Below are 25,709 nucleotides of genomic sequence, written 5' to 3'. Positions count from 1 at the left end.
CGCTCGTAGCGCGCAGTTTGAAAGAGCGCTAGGTGAGGAGTTCGCCGGTGGTGATGACGCGCTCCATGCGTCATCACTAAAACTTTTATGTCACTATTATGTACAACACTTGTGTTAATTGTTGTTTCTTTCATGTACTTTTATCTTACCTATGTAGACAGCGACAGCAATACTGTTATATACATCGTCGATGACGTATTATGGCGCCTTTTTTATGAAAATTAGGGTCGAGACCAGCAGGACGTTCATCTGATGGTAATTGATACGCCCTGCCTATAACAATGCAGTGCCGCCAAGGATTATTGAAATATCCAAAAATTCTGAGCAGCACTACAACTGGGCTCTTCACCTTGAGATATAAGATGTCAAGTCTCATTTGCCCAGTAATTTCACTTGCTACGGCACCCTTCGGACCGAAAACACAGTAATGCGCTACCCATAATATAGCCGGCATCCTGTGCAAAGGAGCCTCCCACTGGTAGCCTCCTGGACTATGGAACTTCTTCCACGCTTGGAAGCCACTATGAAGAGCGTATGTTAATATATCATGGAGTGTGTTTGATTACTGATTTTGACTTACACTTACTTCAATTTAAGAAAACATCAACGTTTAGAATATAATCGTCTATAATAACACCATAACAATATGTTATGGGCACCATATGGCAAACTCTTTAGAAAATTGCTTACGCAAATTACCATATTTTTCCCCATTTGGTGAAGTATAACAAAACAGTTAAACCCGCTTGTGTTGCCAAATTATATGTAATGGCTATCGTTAATTTACCTCAATGGTTGTATTTGAAAACCAAAAGCCTGGCTGAATATTAAATTTAACAATGAATTTGTTATATAATCTAAATATCTCTCTCTCTATATGAATATAATCTTAATATAATGTATATTAAGATTATATTCGTAGATCAGAATGTATATTAAGATTATATAGTAGAACACAACACATCGAGGTCATTCCACCCTTGAAAGAACCGTTTTTATTTTTTATACGATTTATATTAGCTTCACCTGTATGTTTGTAACCGACTTCTTTGGGCGCGATTTTGACCCACTTTAAACGACTAGATTTCGTTCAAACTTTGTAGCTTTATCGAGGACCGATGACATTACACTAATTTGTTAAAATTATTCAATTTTTCAATTTGCAAAATATGATTTTTGTTAATTTATATAATTTTCATCTATAGTCGATAAGGCAGGAATTGATGTTAAAGTACTTAATAGTTTTAAAAATACGCTTATAGAAAATTTAACTAAAAAATGAAAAATAGATAATAGTTAAAAAAAACTAAAAACACTATTTTCAATTTTAATTTATTTTCTATTTTTTAGTTGAATTTTATATAAAGCGTGCTTTTTAGTTTTTTTTTAACTATTATTTTTTTATTCAAATCGTGATCAAATATGTCGACTTCATCGTGATGTCTTTTATATTCCCTGGTAATTCTATTCAAGGGAGAGAAATAGCCTTAATTAGATCCTGCATAGTTACAGAGAAAAGGGTTATTTCTAACACGCTCTCAGTTGAGTTTTTGGAACAGCCAGGTTTAGTTTCGATATAAGATGAGGATATAATAATATTAATATATAATAATCAGTAATCAGTTTGTGGTATTTTCATTCTTTATGAATTACGAATTATCCCGACGAATTCCGCCCACTACAATTTCTAGTACAACTCTATGCAAAACAGATATGAATCTGACCTAAGCTACAATACTAAGCTAGGTTCAAACAGGTCACTTAGGTTACACGCGAGTTAGCATGACCAAGATTGATTTAGAAAAAAGATAGCAGTCGGCTTAGTATGCGTGCAGTTGCGTGCTGTGACTTTTAATTAAAATTGTTTATTACTGTACTTGTTGACTTGTTAAATTTTAATCACCGTCAAATCGCAATTGTTTAATCAAATGTTAGGTATTCACAAAGTTATAATTTTCTATATATAAGTATTTATACGTTATATATATTCGTCCTTAGGCACAGTGAAAGTTTATATGGCGAAAAATATTATTCTTCTCAAAACCTCTTATGATATATAAAGACCAAAGACGAATTAGACTACATATCTGGTACCTGATTCCTGAGGCCAAATTCCATCTTCGCACGACACACCACAAGTTAGGATATCATCCCCACCATCTGGATGTGTAGCGGTCCTCTACAGTGCGGTTTTCAAGGAGCTTTCTTACACGAACTACAAAGCTGTGGAATGAGCTTCCTTGTGCAGTGTTTTCGGGACGATACGACATCGATATCAAAAAAAGCACTTTCGCGTTCCTTTAAGACCGGCGATGTTCCTGTGATTCATCTGGTGTTACGAAAGAATGTGGGTGGTGGTGATCAATTGGTGACCTTGTTTGTCCTCCTTTTCCATAAAACTGTACACTAAGCCATTAGTGTTAATAGGGTACTAAATGTACATACATGGTTTTAATAGACTCAGTATAAAAACAAATGTAGAATGATTTTTTCTATACTTGTGCCGTAAGAGCTCTCGGGTTGATGAATTACTTGTTCATTGGCAAATAGGAACTTGTACTTACCCTACCGGAAGTTGGTTTAAGTTTTGAACGTGATCAATTTATTCATTAATACACACATATCCACATTCAAATTCAGATATTTTTATTCAAAATAGGAAGTGACATCACTTATTGAAAGTCAAAAACTACCATCCATTCCAAAAAGAATGCCTCTGACCTGAGAAGAATGGTCGCAACAAACTCAACGGGCTTTTTTTTCATCAAAAAATATGTTCAATTAAACTTATTATTTAATAGCCTGAGAGCTGTCGCTCCATTTCCAATCTGTGGAATCATTAAGAAAGACATTTATGTTATAGTAACCTTTACCACACAAACGTTTTTTAACAATTATTTTGAATATCGTTATACTTTTGTTTTGACCATTTTGTGGGATCTTGTTGTAAAAGCATATACATCGCCCCACAAAAGACTTACTAACTCGACGAGTAGTAGGCATAAAAACTTAATATTTGTTCCTATCACCAGGAGTATTAAAAAAATGGCAGAATATTTTTTTTACTCAAGAAAACAATTTTTTCGATATCCCTTTCTGGCAGATTTTCTGTTTATAATAATTTGGATATTTCACATATACACCTCATTTTTCTATGTTCAACAAAAAATTCCCATCAAACTTGCATTTAATAAGTTCAAAGAATAGTTAATAGTTCCATATGACTGGTTATGTTATGTTCGTTGCGGGTGGTACCAACTTACTCAGTGCTCGAATCAACACGTGCTCCGCTTATGATATGAAACTTTACGAGTTCATTTAAGTGCGGTTCTGATGAGGGATCTTTTATTCGTTCACACGGCAAGAGAAAGTCTTATAATAATATTGTAATCATTTAAATTACTCCCATTATATTCACTACGTTATTGTCCAAAATTGGATAAATGTATCCTATTTATTTATTAATACGGCTTTACTCAAGTTTTATCGGTGTGCGTACCGCCTAGTTTCGGACCATTAGGAGATCCTTCATCAGGGTGAGTGTAGTGGGTTCGCGATAACGTCCTGCCTCTTACTGCGGACTTTTGCTCGTAGTGCGCCGCTGGACAGGGCGGGGAGACCGCATCTCCCGCCCTGTCCTGTCCTGTCCTGGTGATGACGAGCATGGTGTCATTGACACTATATCACTATTGGTGTCCACCCTGATGAAGTACCTCCGAATGATCCGAAACTAGTCGGTATCCACACCGATAAATCTTGAGTAAATCCGTATCAATAAATAAGTTTAAAATTTCTCACGAAAGCTGTAACAATTTAATGTAGGATACATTAAATGTTGGAATTCAGGTATAAAATGCCAAAAAAAATAATTCATAATTTGCCAAGGTTGGAATAGGATGTGAAAAACTAATGTTTATGAAAAAACTTATTAATTTATTTGCATAAAACAAGGGTTTATTTATTTTGATCCTGAAATATTTCCTGGCAGACAACACAAACATATGAACATACAAAAATTAATTGTCAAATATTTTCATAAAATAATCGCAAATTCTAGGAATAGAAAGTTATAAAAGGCATGAAATGCATTTATTTTCTCAAATTGATTCCTTTAGAATTCTTTTTGATGTCATTTCTAACACTACCACGCTTCGGAAACAAGCATTAATTAAGCATTAGTTTTGAGTTCTTTTAATTAAATATACAAAACCTATGTAATTCAACTAAACCGTTAGATATTGTGCGCAATATTTTTTAGTACTAAATTAAGTAATTTTGTGAAAATGTGATTTTCATATGTTATGATGAAGTGAACATGAGCTATAGTGGGAGTAACCCCACTAAACTTTCGAAATATTTCTTATTACTGCATCGTTTTAATACATTCTATTATATTTTTTTATTGTTAAAAGTGATATCCCTCATTTCTTGGACTAATTGTATAAATTCTACTTTGATTTCACTTTAACTTTATGCCTTTTAGCTTCAGAATCCAGATTTTTCCAGTGTACTTGCTTGTTTAAAGGTTTACTTGTTTCATCATGATCCCTGCAACTCATCCCGTTTCCCTTATGGTACATATATATGTTAAGTGGGCTTAAGTTGCAATTCGAACGTTACAGTTTCTTGCCACTTCTTTTCATAAAAGAAAACTTTTGACATTTATAAGTGTCATTTCCTTACAATAAAGTGATTTTGATTAGAGATGATTTTTCCCCAGTTAACGGAGGTTGGAGTGGCTGGGGCCCGTGGACCCAGTGCAGGTGCAACGGTCGGGTGTCAGGGCAGCGGCGCGTGCGCACCTGCACGGAGCCGCACCCACTGAACGGAGGTGCTCCGTGCCAGGGGCAGAGCGTTCACAAGACCTCCGACTGTATTGTGTGTCAAAGTGGTAAGCAACCTTACTGTATAAGTTCAGAAACACGTGTTGATCGTTTGCTTTTGACCGGATTTTAAGAGGGGACAATGGAAGCTCACTAACGGCCGTTCCCAATAAACTATCTACAGATAGAGATAAATTACTACCTGCTACTAGTCAATAATCAGAAGCTGTCCCAATATACCCGAAAAGTCATTCTTATCGCCTTATATTGGGACGCGTGAATTGCAATTTCCATACAAACTTCTATCGCTGGTAAGCTATACGTCCTCCCATTCAGAGATAGCGGGTACGGATAAGGTTACCGTCGATAAGTTTATTGGGACAGAAAAGTCAACTATAGTTACGATTTTTATCTCAAGCAGGCCACAACCGGAGATAGACTGAATATTGGGAACGGCCGTAAATGCCTCAGATGAGATATTAGAGCCTGAAGGTCCCAACTCGCAATAATTCAGAAATTTTATAACGGATCACTTAGTGACTGTACAGAGCAACGAGCCACCAACCTGTTGTGAATGACATCTCTAAATCTGGCTTTTCATACAAATACTGGCGCCGGTATAAGAACTTATTCTTACAGGGGCACCAGTTTAAAAGTCAAAGTCAAAGTTTTTATTTGCATAAACATGTTAGATTGATGTTACATACATATTATAAAGTACATGTTTGCCACATTTATGACGTGCAAATTTTATAAAATACATTTCTAAATCATTAGTTACAATAATATAAATTTAACAAAAGATTAGTAGCAGTATTATATAAAGTCAAGTTTTTAGTTGAAAATATTTGTCTAATGAATATAAGCAGTTTTGACTAATGTTTAGGTAAAAAAAGAATCATGCAACATTAATTATGTTCCGAGGTATTAAGAAAATATTCTCAAAATAACTGTAGGTCTACCATTCTAAATAAAATCTATGTGAGGCTCTGATATTTTTGTCAGAATATTAAACATAATATTATGATTTGTATTTGTAAGTAGCTATCATGGTTTTATCATAATGGCTGTAGTATTACATACTCTGTCAAAATTTTAGTAGTTACTATGGCGTCTTTTGAGATATAGCCTACAGACAGACGGTGCCTTAGTAAAGGAGTTTCCCATTTTTTACCCTTTGGGTTCGATACCCCGACTAGCAATGACAATATTATTATGTATATTTCATTAAAAAGAGCGCAAAAAAAAGATTGCTGGGAGAGTTCTTTGCGCAGCTTCTTCTTCTTCTGAGAGAGCCCAGAGCGCCATTTGTTTCCAAAGCTGTAGTAGTACTGTCTAGTTATTAGAAATGACATCAAAGAGAATTTTAAAGCAATCAATTTTGAGAAAATAAATGCCTTTTATGCCTGTTTAAGCATTCACATGTGGCAATTAATTATTCTTCTATATTATTGTTTCTATGATTTGAAAAATATAAATGGCACTCAACGCAAACATAAAATAATAAATATAGAAATTGCAATATCGTAGTGCAAACCAATTTATCAATATTTCTAAAGACTTCATATATTGCATTTAGTCTACCCATATTGCTCTAAAGCAAGTTCATTAGGCACGTATCTTTCACGATGGAATATTCATAATTACTGTTTCCGTATGATTTATTGAGTGTTTGTAATAACCAGTGAGTCAAAGGGAACTCATAAGTTGCAATATGCTTGTAGATTTGCTCTCATGTTTATTATGCATTAGTACAGGATACAAAAGTAAATTCGTATCATAATTTAGTTCTAAAATAGAATAGTTTATCGTTGGCGCTATATTTAACACTGAACACTTTAATATTTTAGTATTAGGATTAAATTCTCTGTTATATATTATTCTACAGGATTTCTAAGACAATTTAATATTATATGTGTTTTTTTATGGAAACGTGGACAAACGAGCGTATGGGTTACCTGTTGTTAAGTGATCACCGCCGCCCACAATCTCTTGCAACACCAGAGGAATCACAGGAGCGTTACCGGCCTTTAAGGAAGGTGTACGCGATTTTTTTGAAGGTACCCATGTCGTATCGTCCCGGAAACACCGCACAAGGAAGTTCATTCGACAGCTTTGTAGTGCGTGGAAGTAAGCTCAAGTGAATATATTTTCTGTTCTGTAGCTAGCCTTCTATGCTATGTTGTGAAAATAAAAACAGTTAAGGAATAATTAAGCTCATTTAGGTTTTTTTTTAAATTCCCACATTGTTAACATTTGCATTATTTTCTTTGCAATGCTTACTGAAGATGGATATAACATGGATCTACAAATATATGACAATAGTCAACAGTTGTTGGTCGGTAAGTAACTACCTAATAGAAAAGATACAAACAGATTTTTCCCTTTTCAAAAACTAGAAATGTCTTGAAGAGAACTTTGGGGTCCTTTTCAGATATGTCTTTTTATATCATTATGTTAGAAATACTCCACCAATCTAGCAAATAACTTTATGTTATAATTGTTATTATTGGTTATGATTTATGATGTGTATTACGATGTATGAGGTTTCTATAACGGTCGTTCAATATGTTCGTCAACGTATCTAGTTTAAGTTAATACTTTTATTTTACGAGTATTTGCAATATAATTGTTGTATGCCATATATTTTGGTTTTAATTTTTTGTTTTAATGACCATCGGAAATATCTCGCAAGAAATTATATTCGACATTTTTTTTTGTATGGAAAATATTTTTTTCTGCAAGATAATACTTAACTAATCCCGAATATATTCTGTTGATAGTGTATACCTAGCTACATTTGACTCGTATCAATTTATTTAATTTTTTCGTCTTTTTTCCTTTTATCTGTCATTTATACAGCCACTATTACTGATATAAGTACATGCTTTATTGAATCTTTGAAATATCAGGTACATAGTATATTACATACATAATATTTTCATGTTTAAATCATTAGGCAAAACATTTTATATCAACTTAAAAAAGTGTAAATTTTTCTTATTTCGTCGGCTGTATGGGTGTACATTTGCCTTTTCTTGAAGGAAAAATGAAACCACTCACCAGAGATAAGATACAATACATATCAAAATACCAGCCCATTTAAACGGAGACTCGAAAATTTGTGGTATTTGTGTTTAAAATTGTTTATTTAAATTTAAAATTACCTAGTCGTTGAAAAATTATTGTATGCGACACGTTGTATAACTACTATTCAATTACATTTATTGCTAAGACACTTTTTTTTACTAAAATAAGGCACGAGACAAGCCGAACGTTCAGCTGATTGTAATTGATACGCCCTGCCCATTATAATGCAGTGCGTTAAGGATACTTGAAATACCCAAAACTTTTGAACGGTACATTACTTCTTCGGTAGAAATAGGCGCCGTTGTGGTACCCATAATCTAGCCGGCATCCTGTGCAAACGAGGTAAAATTTCCCACTGGTAAAATTTCATTTCTCTAAAGACACTCAACATAATAACGAAAAATAAAAAAAAACTCAACTGCCAGTAATACTAGTGTATAATAACTGCAATAAGAAACAGGATGAATCTCAATAGAAAATGGATCTAAGTGCAGATTAAATACCGACATAATTGTTACAACTTTCTACGTCGAACTAACAAACTAACGTTTTTATACAGAAAAGATTACTACTTTCGACATTGTTCGTCGCTGTTCATGTACAAAAGAACCTGAGGTTTTCTAAAACCAGTTGTATTACCACGTGCGACACAAAGCTCACCTTATCGAGCATCGGGCAATAAAACGCTGGAATATAACTCAGTTAAGCAAGAGTCCAGTGCACAGGGCCGGATTCAAAAATAATCCATTACTTTTATTGGAAGTTCTCCTTCCATTTTTTTTTAAATCTCAAAGATTTAACTTCCAATAATAATATCCGTTTCGACGAATAACTGTGTACATCAATGTATTCTAACGGTTTTTTATATTAAGTGTTGAACAACTTGTACGTCTAAATAGAGTCCCTTGCTATTACACAACCGATACAAACAGGCCAGGGATAATACTTTAGTGTCCGTGAAATGCTCAAAATAGAGGTGATTTCTCAATAAAAGGGCGGCGTAGCTAGTGAAATTACTGTTCAAATGAGACTTAACATCTTATATCTCAAGGTGACAAGCGCAATTGTAGTGCCGCTCAGAATTTTTTCAAGAACCCTGAGCTGTTCATTGTAATGGGCAGGGCGTATCAATTACCATCAGCTGAACGCCCTGCACGTCTCCTCCCGTATTTTGATTTAAAAAAATCGTCATAGTCAACTAGACATATAAATGATCTAAGCTATTAATTATATTTCATGGAAGGGGAGTAATTTTGAAAGTATAATATATAAGTTGAAAATAAATAAGTTGAAAAATCATTGATTCTGTGAATTAATTGAATCAAAAATAATTATACCCCATGGTTTATCATCGTGTGTATGTATGTGTAGGAATCTAAAGTATAAATAATGATTGACCTCAATAACCGGGCTCTCTAGAATTTTCTATGAGTACTCACAATTGACATCAAAGAGTTTGGCGGCGATAGTAAAATATCGTGTGCCGGATGTCAGTCGAATCAAGTGTTTACTTAACGCTCAAAAGAATATTCAACATTTGCGCTTCCGGTTATGTGTTTGAAAAACTTGAATTATTCGATAGAGAAAATGAAGAATTTGTTTACGCCGTGCAATTGGACTTTAGGAAATGTCGAGTTTAGTGCAATTAATAATTACTAAGTAATGTCGCAGTGATGTCTTTAATTAATATTTTGTTTAACAGATATTCTGTGTTTGCGGTTTTCACATTTGGTTTTTGACTTTTTAATTGCGCCATGAAGTTGATGCCATGTAATTCCAAACGTGTTTTAAATATCCACCATATTTTTACATTTTACGTACACTCATTTGTCAAGTACATTATATTTAAGCTGTCCCAATACTTTTACCGTAATTTTTACTTCAGCTGTTTAGTTTAATTTTATTTTAGTTTCACCTTGAGCCTTGGCGCCTATTTCTGCCGTGAAGCAGTAATGTGTAAGCGTTATTGTGTTTCGGTCAGAAGGGTAAACATTAATATAATATTATACATCAATATATTGTCCTATTGCACGATCAGTCACTTATGCTTAAAAAGTTGTATACATTATTTTGTGTTTTTTCCCAGGGCTACGGTGCAAGGCTCTTAATCGAAAGCTAGCATTAGGAATTTTTTTACAAAAATTTAATTCTCATCAGATCTCGGCAAGGGTGCCGTATCTAGTGAAATTACTGGGCAAACGAGACTTAACATCTTATGTCTCCAGGAGACTAGCGCAAGCTCAAAATTTTTGGGCTATTCAAGAATCCCGAGCCGCATGTACTGTAATGGGCAGGGCGTACAAATTACAATGAGCTGAACGTCCTGCTCGTGTCATCCCTTATTGTCATAAAAAAAAACCTTGAGCTTTTAGCTTGAGATACTGAAATCGTTCGAATTCTGAATTTGTAAAAAATGTTCAAGATAACATATAATCAAACCTGTTACAAGCGGAGAAGCTATTAGGTCATACACTCGATATGTGTGTCCGAATTAGATCAAGCACGTCGACAATAAAGTCTCATCAAGCCGTGCCGCTCGGAACGTGGCATCGGCTTTGTTTGAACTAATTGCTAGCAGCAGTGACACACGGCCGCAGACGATGTTCAATCAATCTGTTTACAGTTTGTTCAACTTGTGGCCCTCTGTTCACTAATAATTGGTTATGGTGCCTAATATTGTGACGGTGAGTTAGGCGATCGATTTGTTTATCTGTCTGGTTTAGAAAATAATAATGTAACTATAAACATATGTCTATTAAAAAAAAATGGAAAACAGTTCACCCTGAAGGCCATACCTGCAACTTCCCGCTAATTCTATACCTAGGCGGTTAAAATTGGACTTGTGATGTTTTTGAGCTCTCTGAGCTCAGAGAGATAGCTTTTCTCTGCTTTTGAGCTGAAAGAGCGCAAAAGTCTGTTGTAAGTATCAAATAACACTATTTTTTGAATTATACTTCTTTTGCCGCGATGGAGAAAAATGATGAGTGAATTTTTACGATGCGCCCGCACACCGACACCTGAGTTCTACATCGTGAAGTTAGTTCGAGGTGGCATGAAAATCGATAACTAAGTTCAAGTTTGTATATTCTAGTATTTTTATATTTGGTACACGTGTTTCGTAACAGTACAATTAAACAGTGTGAATAAATAAACATTATTTTGGTGTTTTTATTAAATCAATTTCATATACGACGGTGATAGTATTTACTAATAATTTATTAGTATATCTATGTATATTGGATATTAGTTATAAAACTGATTTGAATAAACTGTTTTGAGTGCATTTATAGATTTGAGGTTAATTGTCGGTATGTATAATTTATTTAGATCCTTAATTAAAAATTATTACATTATTATCTAAAAAAGATTTTTTTGTTTTGTTTTTTTTTCTGGTAAGTATATTAACAAATTTTATGTAGGTATAAATAAAAAAAATAATTAATTTTCTATACTTGTTTATATTAACCTTAAATGCTAAGTGCTTATACTATCTTTGATCTTAACTATTTGTTAAAATTTGATTTATTTTTCGATACGCGAAAGAAGTATAACTTCTAACGCGCATACATAAGTACACACACTCTTTTTTTTGTTATGATAAAGTTGGTCAGTATGGAACTAATCGGAAGTAATTCCAAAAAAAAAACACATTTAAAAAGAATTGTAGATTTTTTGAGATTTCTCAATATTTACCGGTCTGAATCGGTCCAAATTGTATTCAAAATCTAAGTTTGGCCAAGCCCTTCTGAATGGCGTCAACTGCGATGAAATCGTTAAAACCGTTCAAAAGTTATTAGGAGGTTTACATACTTACACACACACACAGACACACACACTCACACACACACACACACACACTTAAGTACAAACATAGTGACACCCTCGCGAAGAGTAGTAAAGCTTCCTAGGACCTCAGAACGTAGAGATCTGATAAGAATTAGATTTTTGCAAAACGGGGTAAAACCAATAACTTCCCGAAAATTTTCAATTTTCTTAGCGGGAAGTAAAAAAATTACATTTCAAGCGTTATTTGTTTTGATAGTATATATTGTCTTTATCTTGGTTGTTAGTACGATTGTTATTTTTTATGATTTTGAGATATGGATCTCAGATTGAACCTCCTCCATTTTCATTTTTTTTTGTGAGGAATCACAGGAGCGTTGCCGGCCTTTAAGGAAGGTATACGCGCTTTTTTTGAAGGTACCCATGTCTTATCGTCCCGGAAACACCACCCAAGGAAGTTCATTCCACAGCTTTGTAGTACGTGGAAGAAAGTTCCTTGTAAACGCACTGTGGAGGACCGCCACACATCCAGTTGGTGGGGATGATATCCCAACTTGTGGCGTGTCGTGCGAAGGTGGAATTCGGCGGCAGGAATCATTTCATCCACAAATTTCAGACTAGCTTTTCGTCCACTGTTCTGCTACTGATGGTGCTGTGCTTTTCAGAAGAAAAAAAAAACAGAGAGAAGGTGGGACCACACCAGATAAAATAACTATTTTCGTTAGTAAAATTGCGATGTATAATTTCTGGAAAATAAGAGAAAAAGTATATCTCGTAAGTGAACTGATAGTGCACAATCAGTTGATGAACAATATTAATACCGCAAATATTTAACTGTTAGAAACGTTGCAAGAAAAAGATAAACAAAATAAGATTAGATATTTATTTCATTTAAATTGCCCTATATAATTTATTCAATATTTTAAGTTCCTTCATGAGGAGGTAATCCTGGCCGTCAATCCTGGCCAGTCAACTGTCATCAAATTTAAACCAACATTCTAAACTTCAACTTAATCGGTTAAGCTAATAGTCATAATCATGGCACATGACATCAGGCAAACTTGAAGTACCTTGAGTAAACAGTTACTTTGGCGATAGAACTTTAAAGAAGAGATTGCTATATCTGCTTAATACTTTGCCAGAGGACATCCAACGGGAACCAAATAAAATAACTATTATTTATTGTTGAAGTAACAGTTGTAAAATTAGTTTTAGGATTTATTGTATGAGATTCGCTCGTTCCTGTTGACAAACTGTGTAAACAGTTTTACAGGACTTTGTATTAGTTAATAAAGATACTGTTTGTTTATAACAAATAAATTTAAAAAAAGAACACATTTTAAATTTCAGTTAGAGACAAATTAAATAAAAGCTTTCAAAATAACACAAGAATCCATTTGGTCATGAACGCTGCTTTGCAAATGTAATCTTATTTTATGTTTTTTATCTAAAAGTTAATAAAGTTTAGTCTGTGTCATTCTGTACATTTTGTTATCCAAAGAAGTAACCAATATAGTAATATATAAAAAGTTTCTTATTATTAGAAGTGAAAAAGCTAGAAAGATATTCAATACTTTAAGGTACATGATATGCCTTCGTCTTGTTTTTTGAAAAACCAACTGCTCTAGTCATCTAGCCAAACGAGTGTATCCTCATCTCAAATAATACTTGGCCCCAAAAAACTGTATAAGACCACCGAAAACCACAAACAATTGCATCCGCCCATACATTACCTGTATAGCCGAGTGGTTAGCGATCCTACCTACTAATCTAGAGGTCCCGGGTTCGAATCACGGTAGGTGCAAGCATATATGATGAATATGGATGTTTGTTTCCGAGTCATGGATGTTTAAATGTATTTATATATGTTTATATGAATTTATGTATATTTAAGTAAGTATATTGTATTAAATATATCATAGTCTTGTAACCCATAACATAGGCTATATATTCTTAACTTGGGGCAAGATAATTTGTGTAAAAAGTGTGTCAATATTATATTAAAAGTTAGAAATTATAACAATATATCTTGTTCAGACTTCCGTTTGCGCGTCTCCAAATATTCATGCCATCCGCGTCAGAACGCCGCTGTAATTACAATTTATTTACTTGAGGCAATAAAAAGTTGAATGTGACGGAGCTTTATGTTCTATCGAAGCTCGACTGATTTATGCGCGCGCATTAATTAATATGAGATGCGCTGTAGTTATGCGTCGCTACTCCTACATACGTGGGGTGCATTTGGTGCAAGCTGTAAGATACTTCAAATCACTTAATTACTTTGATCAAGTGCTAATTTATTATATGTAATTGGAATAACGCGAGTAACAAACATTATTAAAGGGAATAAAATGCATTTAGATATACTTGTATATATATAATATAATAAGCATATTTATTCAAGAGTTATTGATTACATATTTTAATGTGTTAGTAACTTAAAAATATACATTAAACTAATGTTATTACTTAAACTATAATGTTGATCCCATCCGGATTTATCCCTCCTCCATCTTCTTCCACAACTCTCTATTTTTTGCTTTCTCTAGCCAGTTTTTACCTGCATCTGTAAGAAGGTCATCACTCCACCTCATTTTGGGTGTGCCTCGGTATCTGTTACCTGAGGGATCACTCCATCTTGTCGCTTTTAGAGTCTGGGACCCTAGCCACATTATACTTGTACAGTGATAATTATTATTTCAAAAAATAACAATTATTCACGATTACAAAAAAAAAACACTTTTATATTTTGTTTCACAGAATCGTGCAATTTACATCTTAATTTGCGTCTGAAACTTGGAAAATGCAAAAAATACTTCCTTAGTATAGTATTATATAGTAGTGTATAAAAGATACTTCTATCCTTTTCTTTCCCCAGCCACTTCTCTTCTCGGTTGTCTGAGATGAAACTTTCTCAAAGCAAGAAGGACCCTAGATCAGATATTTATGTGACACACGGACGTATCGATGCACCTGATTTATAGTTATATGTACTCCACAACTATATTTTTTTATTGTTCAAAATAAAATAAAAGTGGGAGGCTCCTATGCATAGGAAGCCGGCTAAATTATGGGCACCACAACGGTGCCTATTTCTGCCGTGAAGCAGTTTCGGTCTGAAGGGCGTCATAGCTAGTGAACTTACTGGGCAAATGGGACTTAACATCTTATGTGTCAAGGTGACAGGCGCAATTGAAGGTCCAACTCGTCCCGTCTCTTTTTTTCATAAAAAATAATACAAAAAACAAATTACAAAACAATTTAAGCCATCCTCATGAAACTAGAGTATATCCGTAACCTAAATCATTAACACTATGCTGTTTCTTTGTCTCGTTGTTACTAAGTCGTATACGAAGTAAGTCGCCAATACCGCGCATCCTTTTCATGTTAAATGCATTACTTGTTACCTATATATCATCCTAATTTCTATTTGTTTGAAGGTAGGTGGAGTAAGCATATATTTTTTTGACTTTATGTCACAGTGTTTAATTAGTGTAACTGGTCTGCGGCCGTACTTTTCAAAGTAAAATAACTAAATTAACTAACACATACATTGCATCAGAATATACTTACACTATCCTTCAATTAAATTTCAATTTAAGGTTTAACTTTGTAAGTTTATTGTACCTGCGTTTTAGAAGGCGGTGTTAAAGTTAAAGTTAAGTTATAATTACTTTCGTTTTAATATTAATGGTTAATTTTGTACCAAAGTATTCCACATTAGTATACGCTGTGGTTAGATTAATATATTTTTAATTCCGATTCATTAAGTTTAACTAAAGTAGAAGTAGTGATTTAACCACATAAAAAAGTTACCATAACTTATTTTTTCAACCTTTTAAGTTTTAACTTCTTATTTAGAAGTAAAAACAGGGAAAGTGTTACAATAAAAACAAAACAAAAATCATTCAGACTGAGTAAGAGTTAAGCGAAAAGGATATATTTCAATAAAGCTTACTAACTAACACTGAGTACACTCAAGCAATGTATGAATAATCATCATAAATATTAACCGCTATCATCTTACAACATATCCCACACATAGCACTTAGGAACTCTTCACACTATTATTTCTTATAAAGAACTCTGTGATTTATCCTCGCTGGCCATGTAAAGCCAACGGTAGAACATTACTCTAGTTTCAATTTATACCACACTAACTTATGTTCACTTGTTGTTGCTTCTCCCCGATTATTCACAGTTTTCACCGTTTTGTTAAGAAATATAATGCTCCAGTGTTATTATAAGTTTATCTGTTAAGTATAACTATTTCTTATGCTAGAAAACATTCAAAGTTGACATGAATGCCTTCTCAGTCTGTTAGTCAAACAGTGTAATGTGGCTTTCAAGCTGCGGGTTCTGCATTTCACGTTGGCTGATAAATATTGTCTCTACGATTTCCTGTTTTATAAATAAGGAACCCTTAATAACCATAGATCTTAGAGAGACTCGGCCCGTAGGGCCCAGAGGCCCAGATAATCTTTAAGAGTAAAATTCAAAGAAATTAATATCTTGACTGTTGCTTCTCAATATATCCTTTATAATGTAATTTATGTTCATAAGTGAATTTGCTAGAAACTGTCATAACCATAATGTTAATACCAGGAATAGACATAAACTTATAAGTTATAATGCCTACTGTCGAGTTAGTAAGTCTTTTGTGAGGCAATTTATATGCTGCTAAACAAAAGTATTACGTTATTCAAAAGAATTGTTAAAAAACATTTGTGTGGTAAAGATTACTATAACATAAATGACTTTCTTAATAATACCACAGATTGGGAATGGAGCGAGCGCCCTCAGGCTATTAAATAATATGTTTAATTCTACAATATTACTTTGTTAACAAATTTTTTTGATGAAAAATAAAGCCCGCTTAGTTTGTTGCGCCCATTCTTTTCAGGTCTGAGGCATTCGTTTTGGAATGGGTGGTAGTTTTAGACTTTCTATAAGTGATGTCACATCCTATTTTGAATAAAAATATTTCAATTTGAATGTACAAAGTACTATTTACGCGTCTCAATAGTGCGAATGACGTGAATGTCCAGCGGTAGCATCCGTTGGTAAGTATTGTGTAAATAAGAATTGTTACACGATCTCACAGTAAAACTTATGGAAAAAGCTATTTATTTGTCATTGTATAATAAGTCCGCTAGATTTATCATAAAACAAACGCACTACAAGTAGTGTCAGTTTTAATTTCAAAAGTGTCTTACTGCGGTAGACATTGTCATTTCACTGTTTAATTAATTTTACAATAATTTACGTTATATTTAAGTTTTTGTTCTTATTAATTCATCTGTAAGGAACAGTAATTGCATCAATAAGACGCTTTATTACTGCTTTTTATATTTGACAAATTTTTCGACCTCTTTAGTGGTTAATTTGGTAGCATCAGAAGTATAAACACTTATTCCTATCTATTATACCCTTGTCACTACAGAATTACATGACAGGGAGAAGTAGTTTTAAACTTGGAGTAACTTTACACTGTGCTTATTAATATAACAGTATTAATAAATCAAAGTATTGTTAAAAGCAAATTGCAAATTTTTTTAATTAAAAAGAACACCCTACTTTCACAGTGATAATATACCATACTACTTACTATTAAACTCAATATTTAGAGAAAATATTTACAATTAAATTGAAAAATACAAATATTTTCTCTTTATTTTATGTGTAAATAAACGTTGAACTGTATTGAATATGAAAATATTGTTTTACTTACAACCAACCACATTCCAAATCTCTTCAACGCAAACGTGTGCTTTGTCCCAATAATCATAATAATATAACGATACATGTTGATATAAATAGCTCTCGACTTAATATTGCTGCAGTTATCGATATTCGCGGATCAAATTCGCAAATGGGCCGATCGCATGTTCCACATATTGAAAATACAATTTTATTGAGATGTTATGCTTTTAGTAAATTGGAATGATTTGTGTAATGGGTAACTTAATAGCCCTGCAGTGTTCAATATACGGAAGTTTATACTTTAATGCATCACGTAAAGAATAAATGTTTTTTTTAATGACGTTAACTAGAACTATAGATAATATTGATTGACGGGCTTATATCAACGTAAAAAGCTAGTTCGAAGCTCGTTGGATTATAAGACGTCTTTTAGCGTGTTTATATTTTTTTATTCAGAACAGGTGTCAATCCTTTAATTTCCACTCACTTTATTGTATATAGATTATAGGCGAAATTATTTAATGATTAATTTTATTTTTAATGACCAATAATTTTTCAACAGCATCTCCAGGATCTGGCCGGTGGGGAGCGTGGACGGAGTGGTCGGAATGTGGATCGGATTGCAGACAGTCTCGACGGAGATCATGCGTCGGAGACACCTGCTCAGGGGCACAGGTGCAGCACGCAGACTGCATTGGAGACTTCTGCGGAGTTCATGGAGGTAACGTTTCTTTATAAGCCACAAATACAAAGTCGTCATAAAATCACTCTCTACCCGCATTATCTGAAGTCAGAAGTGGGATTACGAAATAATGATGTTTTTAGTACTCATCCGTACAGTATAACTAGATAACGCAGGCATTCTCGCAAAGTGCGGCAACTACGTCAAGTGGGCGTACTCGACCAAGTATCGAACAATATGTGACGTTGACGTGCGAAACCTTCTGTTAAACTTTGCTAATAATTGAAACTAAAATCGCCGGGTTGCGTAGTTAAACTTTGTAAAAATAATATACATGAAATAAGGAAGACGCTGGGATCACATATCATCAGTAAATATTTTGTATTTTATTAATTTCAATGTAAAATAACATGAATCGTATATTATAAAATTTGAAAGATGCCAGAGTGTCAAGATGCTACGCGCAAAAGCATCTAATAGTTGCCGTAATAAAAAAGCTATTGTTCTTAGGTCGTGCGGTATCTAGTTCGTATATCGCAGCGGTGACCAATCCTTAAACTAAGGTTGATGGCAGTTTTAAACTATTCTGGCTAGTATGTTGATTTCAACCAATATACGTGGCGTCAGTTTATCCTATGCCACTTAAAATGTGTAGCGAATTAGAATGTATATATTTCTCATCCTAGATTTTTATTTTTGAACTTGGTATCCTAACTTAATAACTTGGTAAAGCATAATTAATAAAACATTGTTTCTGACTGGAAAATAAATACAATAAAAAATACCAAAAACCTCTCGTATTGCTTGAGTTGTTTTGTGTGGTGAGTAAATATTGTCAAGTTTACTGCAAGGTTATTAGTGTTCCGATTCCATTAAAACGAACAACTATTCTAGAATCGCTAGCTATTAAATTTAGAAACCTTACAGTAATAAATAATGGTACCGTTAATTACATTTTACCGAAACAATACTTCATAATCATTTCCACGAGCTACAAGTACGCAGTGCAGTGTAAATTGTGAAAGTGGGCCATGCTACACTGTAACCGCAGTAACCTTAAAATACTGCCTGAGATTTCATTAAAATTTAATGTGAATCTACAATTCAGTAAGAATAGTCTGCAATCCTTTCTAGCGAGAATTTACCTCAAAATATATATAAAACTAAAATATTTACTAACCTTTTTAAATCTTATCTTATCTTATCTGTGATATTTAGTTGAATTCAAATTCAAATATTTTTATTCAAAATGTGACTGAAATTACTTTAAAATGTTTGTATATAAAAATATGTCTTTAAAACTCGAAAATTTATGCCTAAGATCTGTGAAAAATGGCTGCAAGAAACTCAGCGGACTTCTCCTTTTTTTTAATTTCAGTAAATTCAAATTTATAATTAAAATAGCCTGAGGGCGGTCGATCCATTCCCAATCTTTGGTTACAACACATACCCAGATGAGGAAAATATGCAGTAACCCCAATAACCATTAGAAACGTAGGCTATATAACTAAACGAACGAGCTGGTCAAATTTTTAAGTAAATGTGCTTAAAATCACCACTTTTACTATTATAAAATTTTCATAGTAAAGGTTTTATGTCTTACTTTCATGGTAGAAATACTGTTACTTTGGTCATTTTACCAAAATTGACGTAGATATTTTTGAGGAATTCTAACGTTTATATCCAATGACGTATGTATAGAAGGTCATTGTTTCTATCGATTAAAAATACTGCCAAGAAATAATGGAAATCATAATTTGAAATATTTTATAAGCAAGCTTACTAGACAGTGGACAGCCTGGGACTAGAAAATGATTACCTTATAGCTATAACAATGGCAGTACAATATTGTGTATTTAATTAATAAGAGCACAAAAAAAGAATGCTGAGAGAGTTTCTTGCGCCAATTCTTCTCTCTCAGAGCGCCATTTGTTTCCGAAGCGATATTAGTATTAGAAATGACATCAAAAAGAATTCTGAAGAAGTGATTTTTGAAAAAATAATTGCCTTTATGGTTCCCGTAATAAATACATTATAAAACTGATAACTGGATGATGATAATGTGATAACAATCAAAAACCTTCAATCATCTTCTTGTAGCACTATCAAGAGTTAAACATTATGAAACATTCAGGGACATATCAATTTAGGTGGTTCTAAGAAATCCGTATCCTATTCAACCAGATGCCGTTCCAAAAATACACTTCCTTTTCCGCGCCCATAACTATGAAATGTTACACGAACTGAGCTCTCTTCATAACTGGCTATCGGTAACCCCGACCTACCAATATATCTCGAACCCTCGTACCTTGCGTCAGCAAACAAAATTTTATGGACTGAATTACAAGATAAGGAACACAAAAGCTCCACTGTAGTCGGTCACGTTAAAAAGATTCGAGAGATACTAAAATCGAGACCCGTGACCATCTGGGTCATATCATGCCGTCTAAATAAAGAAAGATCTAAGATTTTATGATATACTTACGTAACATTTACTTTAAATTTCATATTTTTATACCTCTGTTACTAAATTGGACAAACTATAAGAAATTCTATCTGATTGTTCGACTGAAACAGTTACTGTGTCTTTCTGTTGTTTAGCGTAATCTTTAGACACTGCTTATATTTAAACACGAGATGAAACTAGTCTAAGGTGTGGATAGATCATATTCATTCATCAAGATTTAGTTTATATGATGACAGATAGATGATAGCTGACAAAAATGTGGTTTCGTTTTTTTAATTTTTCCTGTACTTCATTCAGCTTATTATTGTTTTGTAATAGAAAAAGATAAACTCATGTCTGTCTTACAAAACATGTGTCTAGGTCATGTTTAAATATTTTTTTTTTTAATAACACCGTTTAAGTTTTAGCAGTGATTTCTCAATCGCGCTGATTTTCAACAATAACATAATATATTTTTCGTTTTGCTGTATGTAGCGATATAAGGTGTCATGGAAAGTAAGCATGGACATATAAACATATCGTTTACTAACTCGTTTGTTAAAAAAAAAATCATTAATCCATTTTAATAAATAACAAGCTTAAAAACCTTATAGCTAATACCAGTATATATTTCGCATTGAAATACTCATAATAATACAAAAAATGTTACTCCTGATGATTCAACAGTAAATATCCTTAAATAGGCTTAAAATCACGCTTAACTTAAATGCTATAAACAGCAGTGTTATAAAACAACATAAATATTTAAAAGCAGACTCAAATGGAATTCGAGCTCGCCAATGCTACCGACCTAATATAGCAAATGGAATGATCAATCTATATTTTGGTTATTAAGCCGATAAATCATTTCTGGCCCCCGTTGATTCAGCTTCAATTTCCTCTATCTGTTTGTTTTGACAAATAGCCTGCGGTTGTATTATATTTCGCTAGTCTTTGTTCGGTTTCTTGTGCAAGTGCAAACAAAAAAATATAAATATAAAGGAATGTCATTCGATTTGTATCGTTTAAGTTTATCGCTCCAAAAAATAACAAGCTCTTGTAAGTCTGTTGCGGTAATATTAAATTGTGACTCTTAAATATGTTGGTAATTAATAATTTAATATTTGATAAATTTACAGTTTTAATAATTACAATAACAGTAATATGATAACCGAATCTCAGATATATATGGCAGCTTTGAAATGTATTTAGTTTTAGTACGTTACATTAGAGCAAGAAATTTGTTCTGTTCAACACAATGAATATTTTGACAAAGATTATCGATCCATCTAATGTATTTTGAAGTGAAACTTAAAATTACTAGTTACTTAGAAATTTTTTGATAGTTCCATAAACTTCGTGCGTAAAGATGCTTTAATATTCCAAAAAATACATTACATTCAAATTATACTAGATTCATACACAAACGAATTTTCGTAGGTCACACTAAAAGTTTTGCGTAACTTAAAAAAACAACATGTTATAACCAAAATATTATGTTTATTGCTTTTCAAAATACTCTCCTTTACATTTTAATCATTTTTTTATGCGATCGAACCATTTTTATTTTTAGTAGTCGAACAGGAGGACCACAGATCTGAAGGCATGTTTTCTACGTGCTGATTGAACGCAATCACTGCCTCTTCGGAATTGGTAAAAGTGAAACCTCTCATCAAATCTTTGATTTTGGGGAAAATACAGAAATCACAGGTTGCTAGGTCGGGGCTATGGGTGACGAGTTGTACTTTTTCAGAAGCTAAAAATGACTTTTGATCTTCAAATGGAATTTTGCAGACGGGACCTGTAACTGAGAAAAAATATTCGATATTTTTTTTTCCAACGTTTCTCGCCTGCCTCCCTTTTGGTGGCCTGTTCTCATTTTCACACCCATTCACAAGATTGCTGTTATTTCGGGTCCGAAACAAAACAATAAATCCACGTTTCCTCTCCTGTGACAATGTCATCATTAGAATGTACGTGGTCGTACTTCATTAGCATCTGCGAGCTTCATTCCACGCGAGCCCGCTTCTGCTCCACTGTCAGTTCATGAGGAATTGTCTCATAGGTAATCCGCGGGTTTTATTCAATTTGCCACTTTTAGTGTGCCCCATGTACAATTCAAGTTGAAAGAAACTATCTAGTCTTAATGCAACAAATAATAGTACTCAATTAACATGAATGTACAAATAGTCATATTGTAACGTCTGTAACAACTCCACCTGTTATATTATTAATTTAACTCAACTGTAACTATTACAACAATACTATAAAAAGACCTTCCTTGTGCGGTATTTCCTGATTTCCAGAATGATACCAAATGGGAAACCTTGAAAACAAAGTGCGTTTACGTTACTAAAAACCCGGCAATGCTCCTGTGTTCCTTTTATCATCAGGTGACCCGAACGCAGTTTTGTCCTCATCCTGGCCATTAAAAAAAAGCTCAACCGAGTGAAAAATCTTCCTCAACTAAGAGATTATTTATTATCTTAACTTAATAGTTAGTTTATAGTATAATATCAAGATCGAATCAGAAATGATGAGATTCTTAGTAGAACTAAATTTACCGACATAGCCCAAATAATTGCAAAACTGAAGTGGCAGTGGGCAGGGCACATAGTTTCACGGACAGATGGTGGGGCAGAAAAGTTCTCGAATGGCGACAACGTACCGGAAGAAGTTGTGTTGGTAGGCCCGCCACTAGATGGACTAACGATATGATCAAGATTGCCGGAATACGTTGGATGGGGCAGCGCAGGACCGATCATCGTGGAGATTTTTAGGGGAGGCTTTTGTCCAGCACTGGACGTCTTCCAGCTGATGATGATAATGATGAATAACATGTAACAAAGGAAAATACTATAAATAGATCATTTCTCAAGGCACGCCCCGTTCGAGTTTCACACTCCGCTCATCTTACTGTTATGAATCTGAAACCTATGACACATTTACGTATAAATCGCTTTTGTTTATCTTCGCTGCCAGATTGATCGCTGTTTATCGCTTATCATATTTCAGCGAATCATAGACTGTGTAATATTTATTGATTTTCTCGTTTCATACAATCCATCAACCACTATGTTGATTTAGTATGCGTGTTTAGTTTTTTTTATGAAAACAAGGGACGAGACGAGCAGGACGTTTAGGAGATGTTAATTGATACGCCATGCAGTGCCACTTACGATTGCTTAAAAACCTGAAAATTCTGAACAGCACTACAACTGCGCTCGTCACCTTGAGACATAGGATGTTAAGTATCATTTGCCTAGTAATTTCACTGGCTACGGCGCCCTTTTACGGCGTTTTCACATTACTGCTTCACGGCAGAAATAGGCGCCGTTGTGGTTCCCATAATCTAGCCGTTATCCGGTGCAAGGGAGCGTCTCACTGGTAAAATGACTGGATAACTGACATTGATTTTAAAAATGAGAATGGTGAAAATTTTAAAACGAAAAACTACTTGGCTTAAGTCGAAAGCGTAGTTATAGTTTCTAGTCATTCACGATATTAGTCAGCTACGCATTAATGCATTCAAATTTAAATTAAATCGTTTTATTCAAAGTTGTATCTTGTATCGCTTGTTTAAAAGTCAGATTGCTTAGAGGAACTGGTGCAAGAGTGCAAACCATTTATGTTGTTACTATATCAAGGTTTTCAACAATACCTTTCAATTTAAAAACAGGTGTCTTACAGATGTATTACTTAATATACATCTAGGTCATATTAATTAAGTTATATAAAAAGTCATAGTTTCTGAGCTTATAGAAATATATGAAGAGTAAATGAAAATACGGTCAACGTTCATTGAATATGAGTGATTCATAGACACGAGCCTGCCGCTAACTAATTCAAGTAGAGCATAAGAACACAGGTTCACGAAACTAAGAAGGAAATAGACAGAACTTGGATTGTTTGTGGTAAAGCTGGAAATTTATGTATAATTTTGATCAGTACATTAAAGATTGACCACACAACAATTACTTTTGGATAGAAGTGTAGTTCTGTCTTACCATTAAAAGTTTTAATTAGATATCGCTACTTAAGAGTACCTTTTTTTATAACCATAAAAGATAACATAACGGAAACAATATTTAGTATTCAGTTACCAAATCGCGTTTTCACTTTTTTTATGAAAATAAGGGACGAGACGCGCAGGACGTTGCCCCTGCCCATTACCTAGCAGTGCCGCTCAGGATTCTTTAAAAACCCAAAAATTATGAGTGGCACTACAATAATTGCGCTCGTCACCTTGAGACATAAGATGTTAAGTCTCATTTGCCCAGTAATTTCACTTGCTATGGCGCCCTCAGACCGAAACACAGTAATGTTTACACATTACTGTTTCATAGCAGAAATAAGTGCTGTTGTGGTACTTATAATCTAGCCGGCATCTTGTGCAAAGAAGCCTCCCACTGGTGAACTTATACTTATATTACAAATGTACATGTTATAACTTCATTGTCGACAACTTCAATGTAGTAGACATTTACTCTCCATAGAATATCTGTTAATTGAAATTGTGTTATTTTCATAGTTTCAGTGCTCGAACTCCGTCTAAATATATAAAGTCAAACAGCGTACATCAGTAAATTACCCACATGAAAGGTGAACCGTTGAATGAGAAGAACGCTGGGTAAAGGACTATTCATTTGCACTGGAACTCGGCCCTCTTCATTAGCCTAATTGCTCACACAAAGGGGAATAGTGAAATTTTATAGCCACTTCCATCTCTTGTTGCCTAAACATCAAGCTTTAATGTACAGTTGTCTTGTGTTTGTGCTTTGTTGGCATTTATTAATGCTTCTGTAATTCACAGTTTTCAGAGACCATTTCATTAAGGAATATTTGACAGAAAATAAAAAAAAATATTGAATTAGGCTTCATTTTGCGGAAATGTTTTGAGTTTTTTTGAATGTTAATTCCGTCAATATTCGTCTTCAAACAATTCGACACGTGTTTCACCTCTGAGTATCGTGCCAGAGTATGGCGATTCAACATCTCCTGTGGATGCCTCGTGTAGAGGCGAAACACGTGTCGAATTCTTTGAAGATGAATATTGGTGGAATTAACACTCAAGAAAACACAAAACATTTGAATATTGACTTTATCATTTTTCACTCTTTAACATTTCTTCGTTTCACCTAAACCATAAATTGATAAATATGCTTTCCTCCCATAGACTTGC

The 25,709-nt window shown here is 33.8% G+C and overlaps 1 protein-coding gene across 2 annotated transcripts in view; it reads left to right on the top strand.

Moving 5' to 3' along the window:
* LOC126972950 (netrin receptor UNC5B-like) overlaps window positions 1–25,709 on the top strand; it is a 110,705-nt gene that overhangs the window by 61,203 nt on the left and 23,793 nt on the right. The window contains exons 6-8 of one of the 2 annotated variants that reach the window (XM_050820044.1): window positions 4,721–4,891; window positions 7,112–7,165; window positions 17,962–18,120. In XM_050820044.1, coding sequence (XP_050676001.1) covers window positions 4,721–4,891; window positions 7,112–7,165; window positions 17,962–18,120 — 384 coding nt within the window. The remainder of the gene's footprint in view (window positions 1–4,720; window positions 4,892–7,111; window positions 7,166–17,961; window positions 18,121–25,709) is intronic. The other variant, XM_050820045.1, reaches the window with a different exon arrangement.

This window comes from Leptidea sinapis, chromosome 28 (assembly GCF_905404315.1).
Source record: "Leptidea sinapis chromosome 28, ilLepSina1.1, whole genome shotgun sequence".
NCBI classification, from domain to species: domain Eukaryota; kingdom Metazoa; phylum Arthropoda; class Insecta; order Lepidoptera; family Pieridae; genus Leptidea; species Leptidea sinapis.
This window is presented reverse-complemented; position numbering and strand designations above follow the sequence as displayed.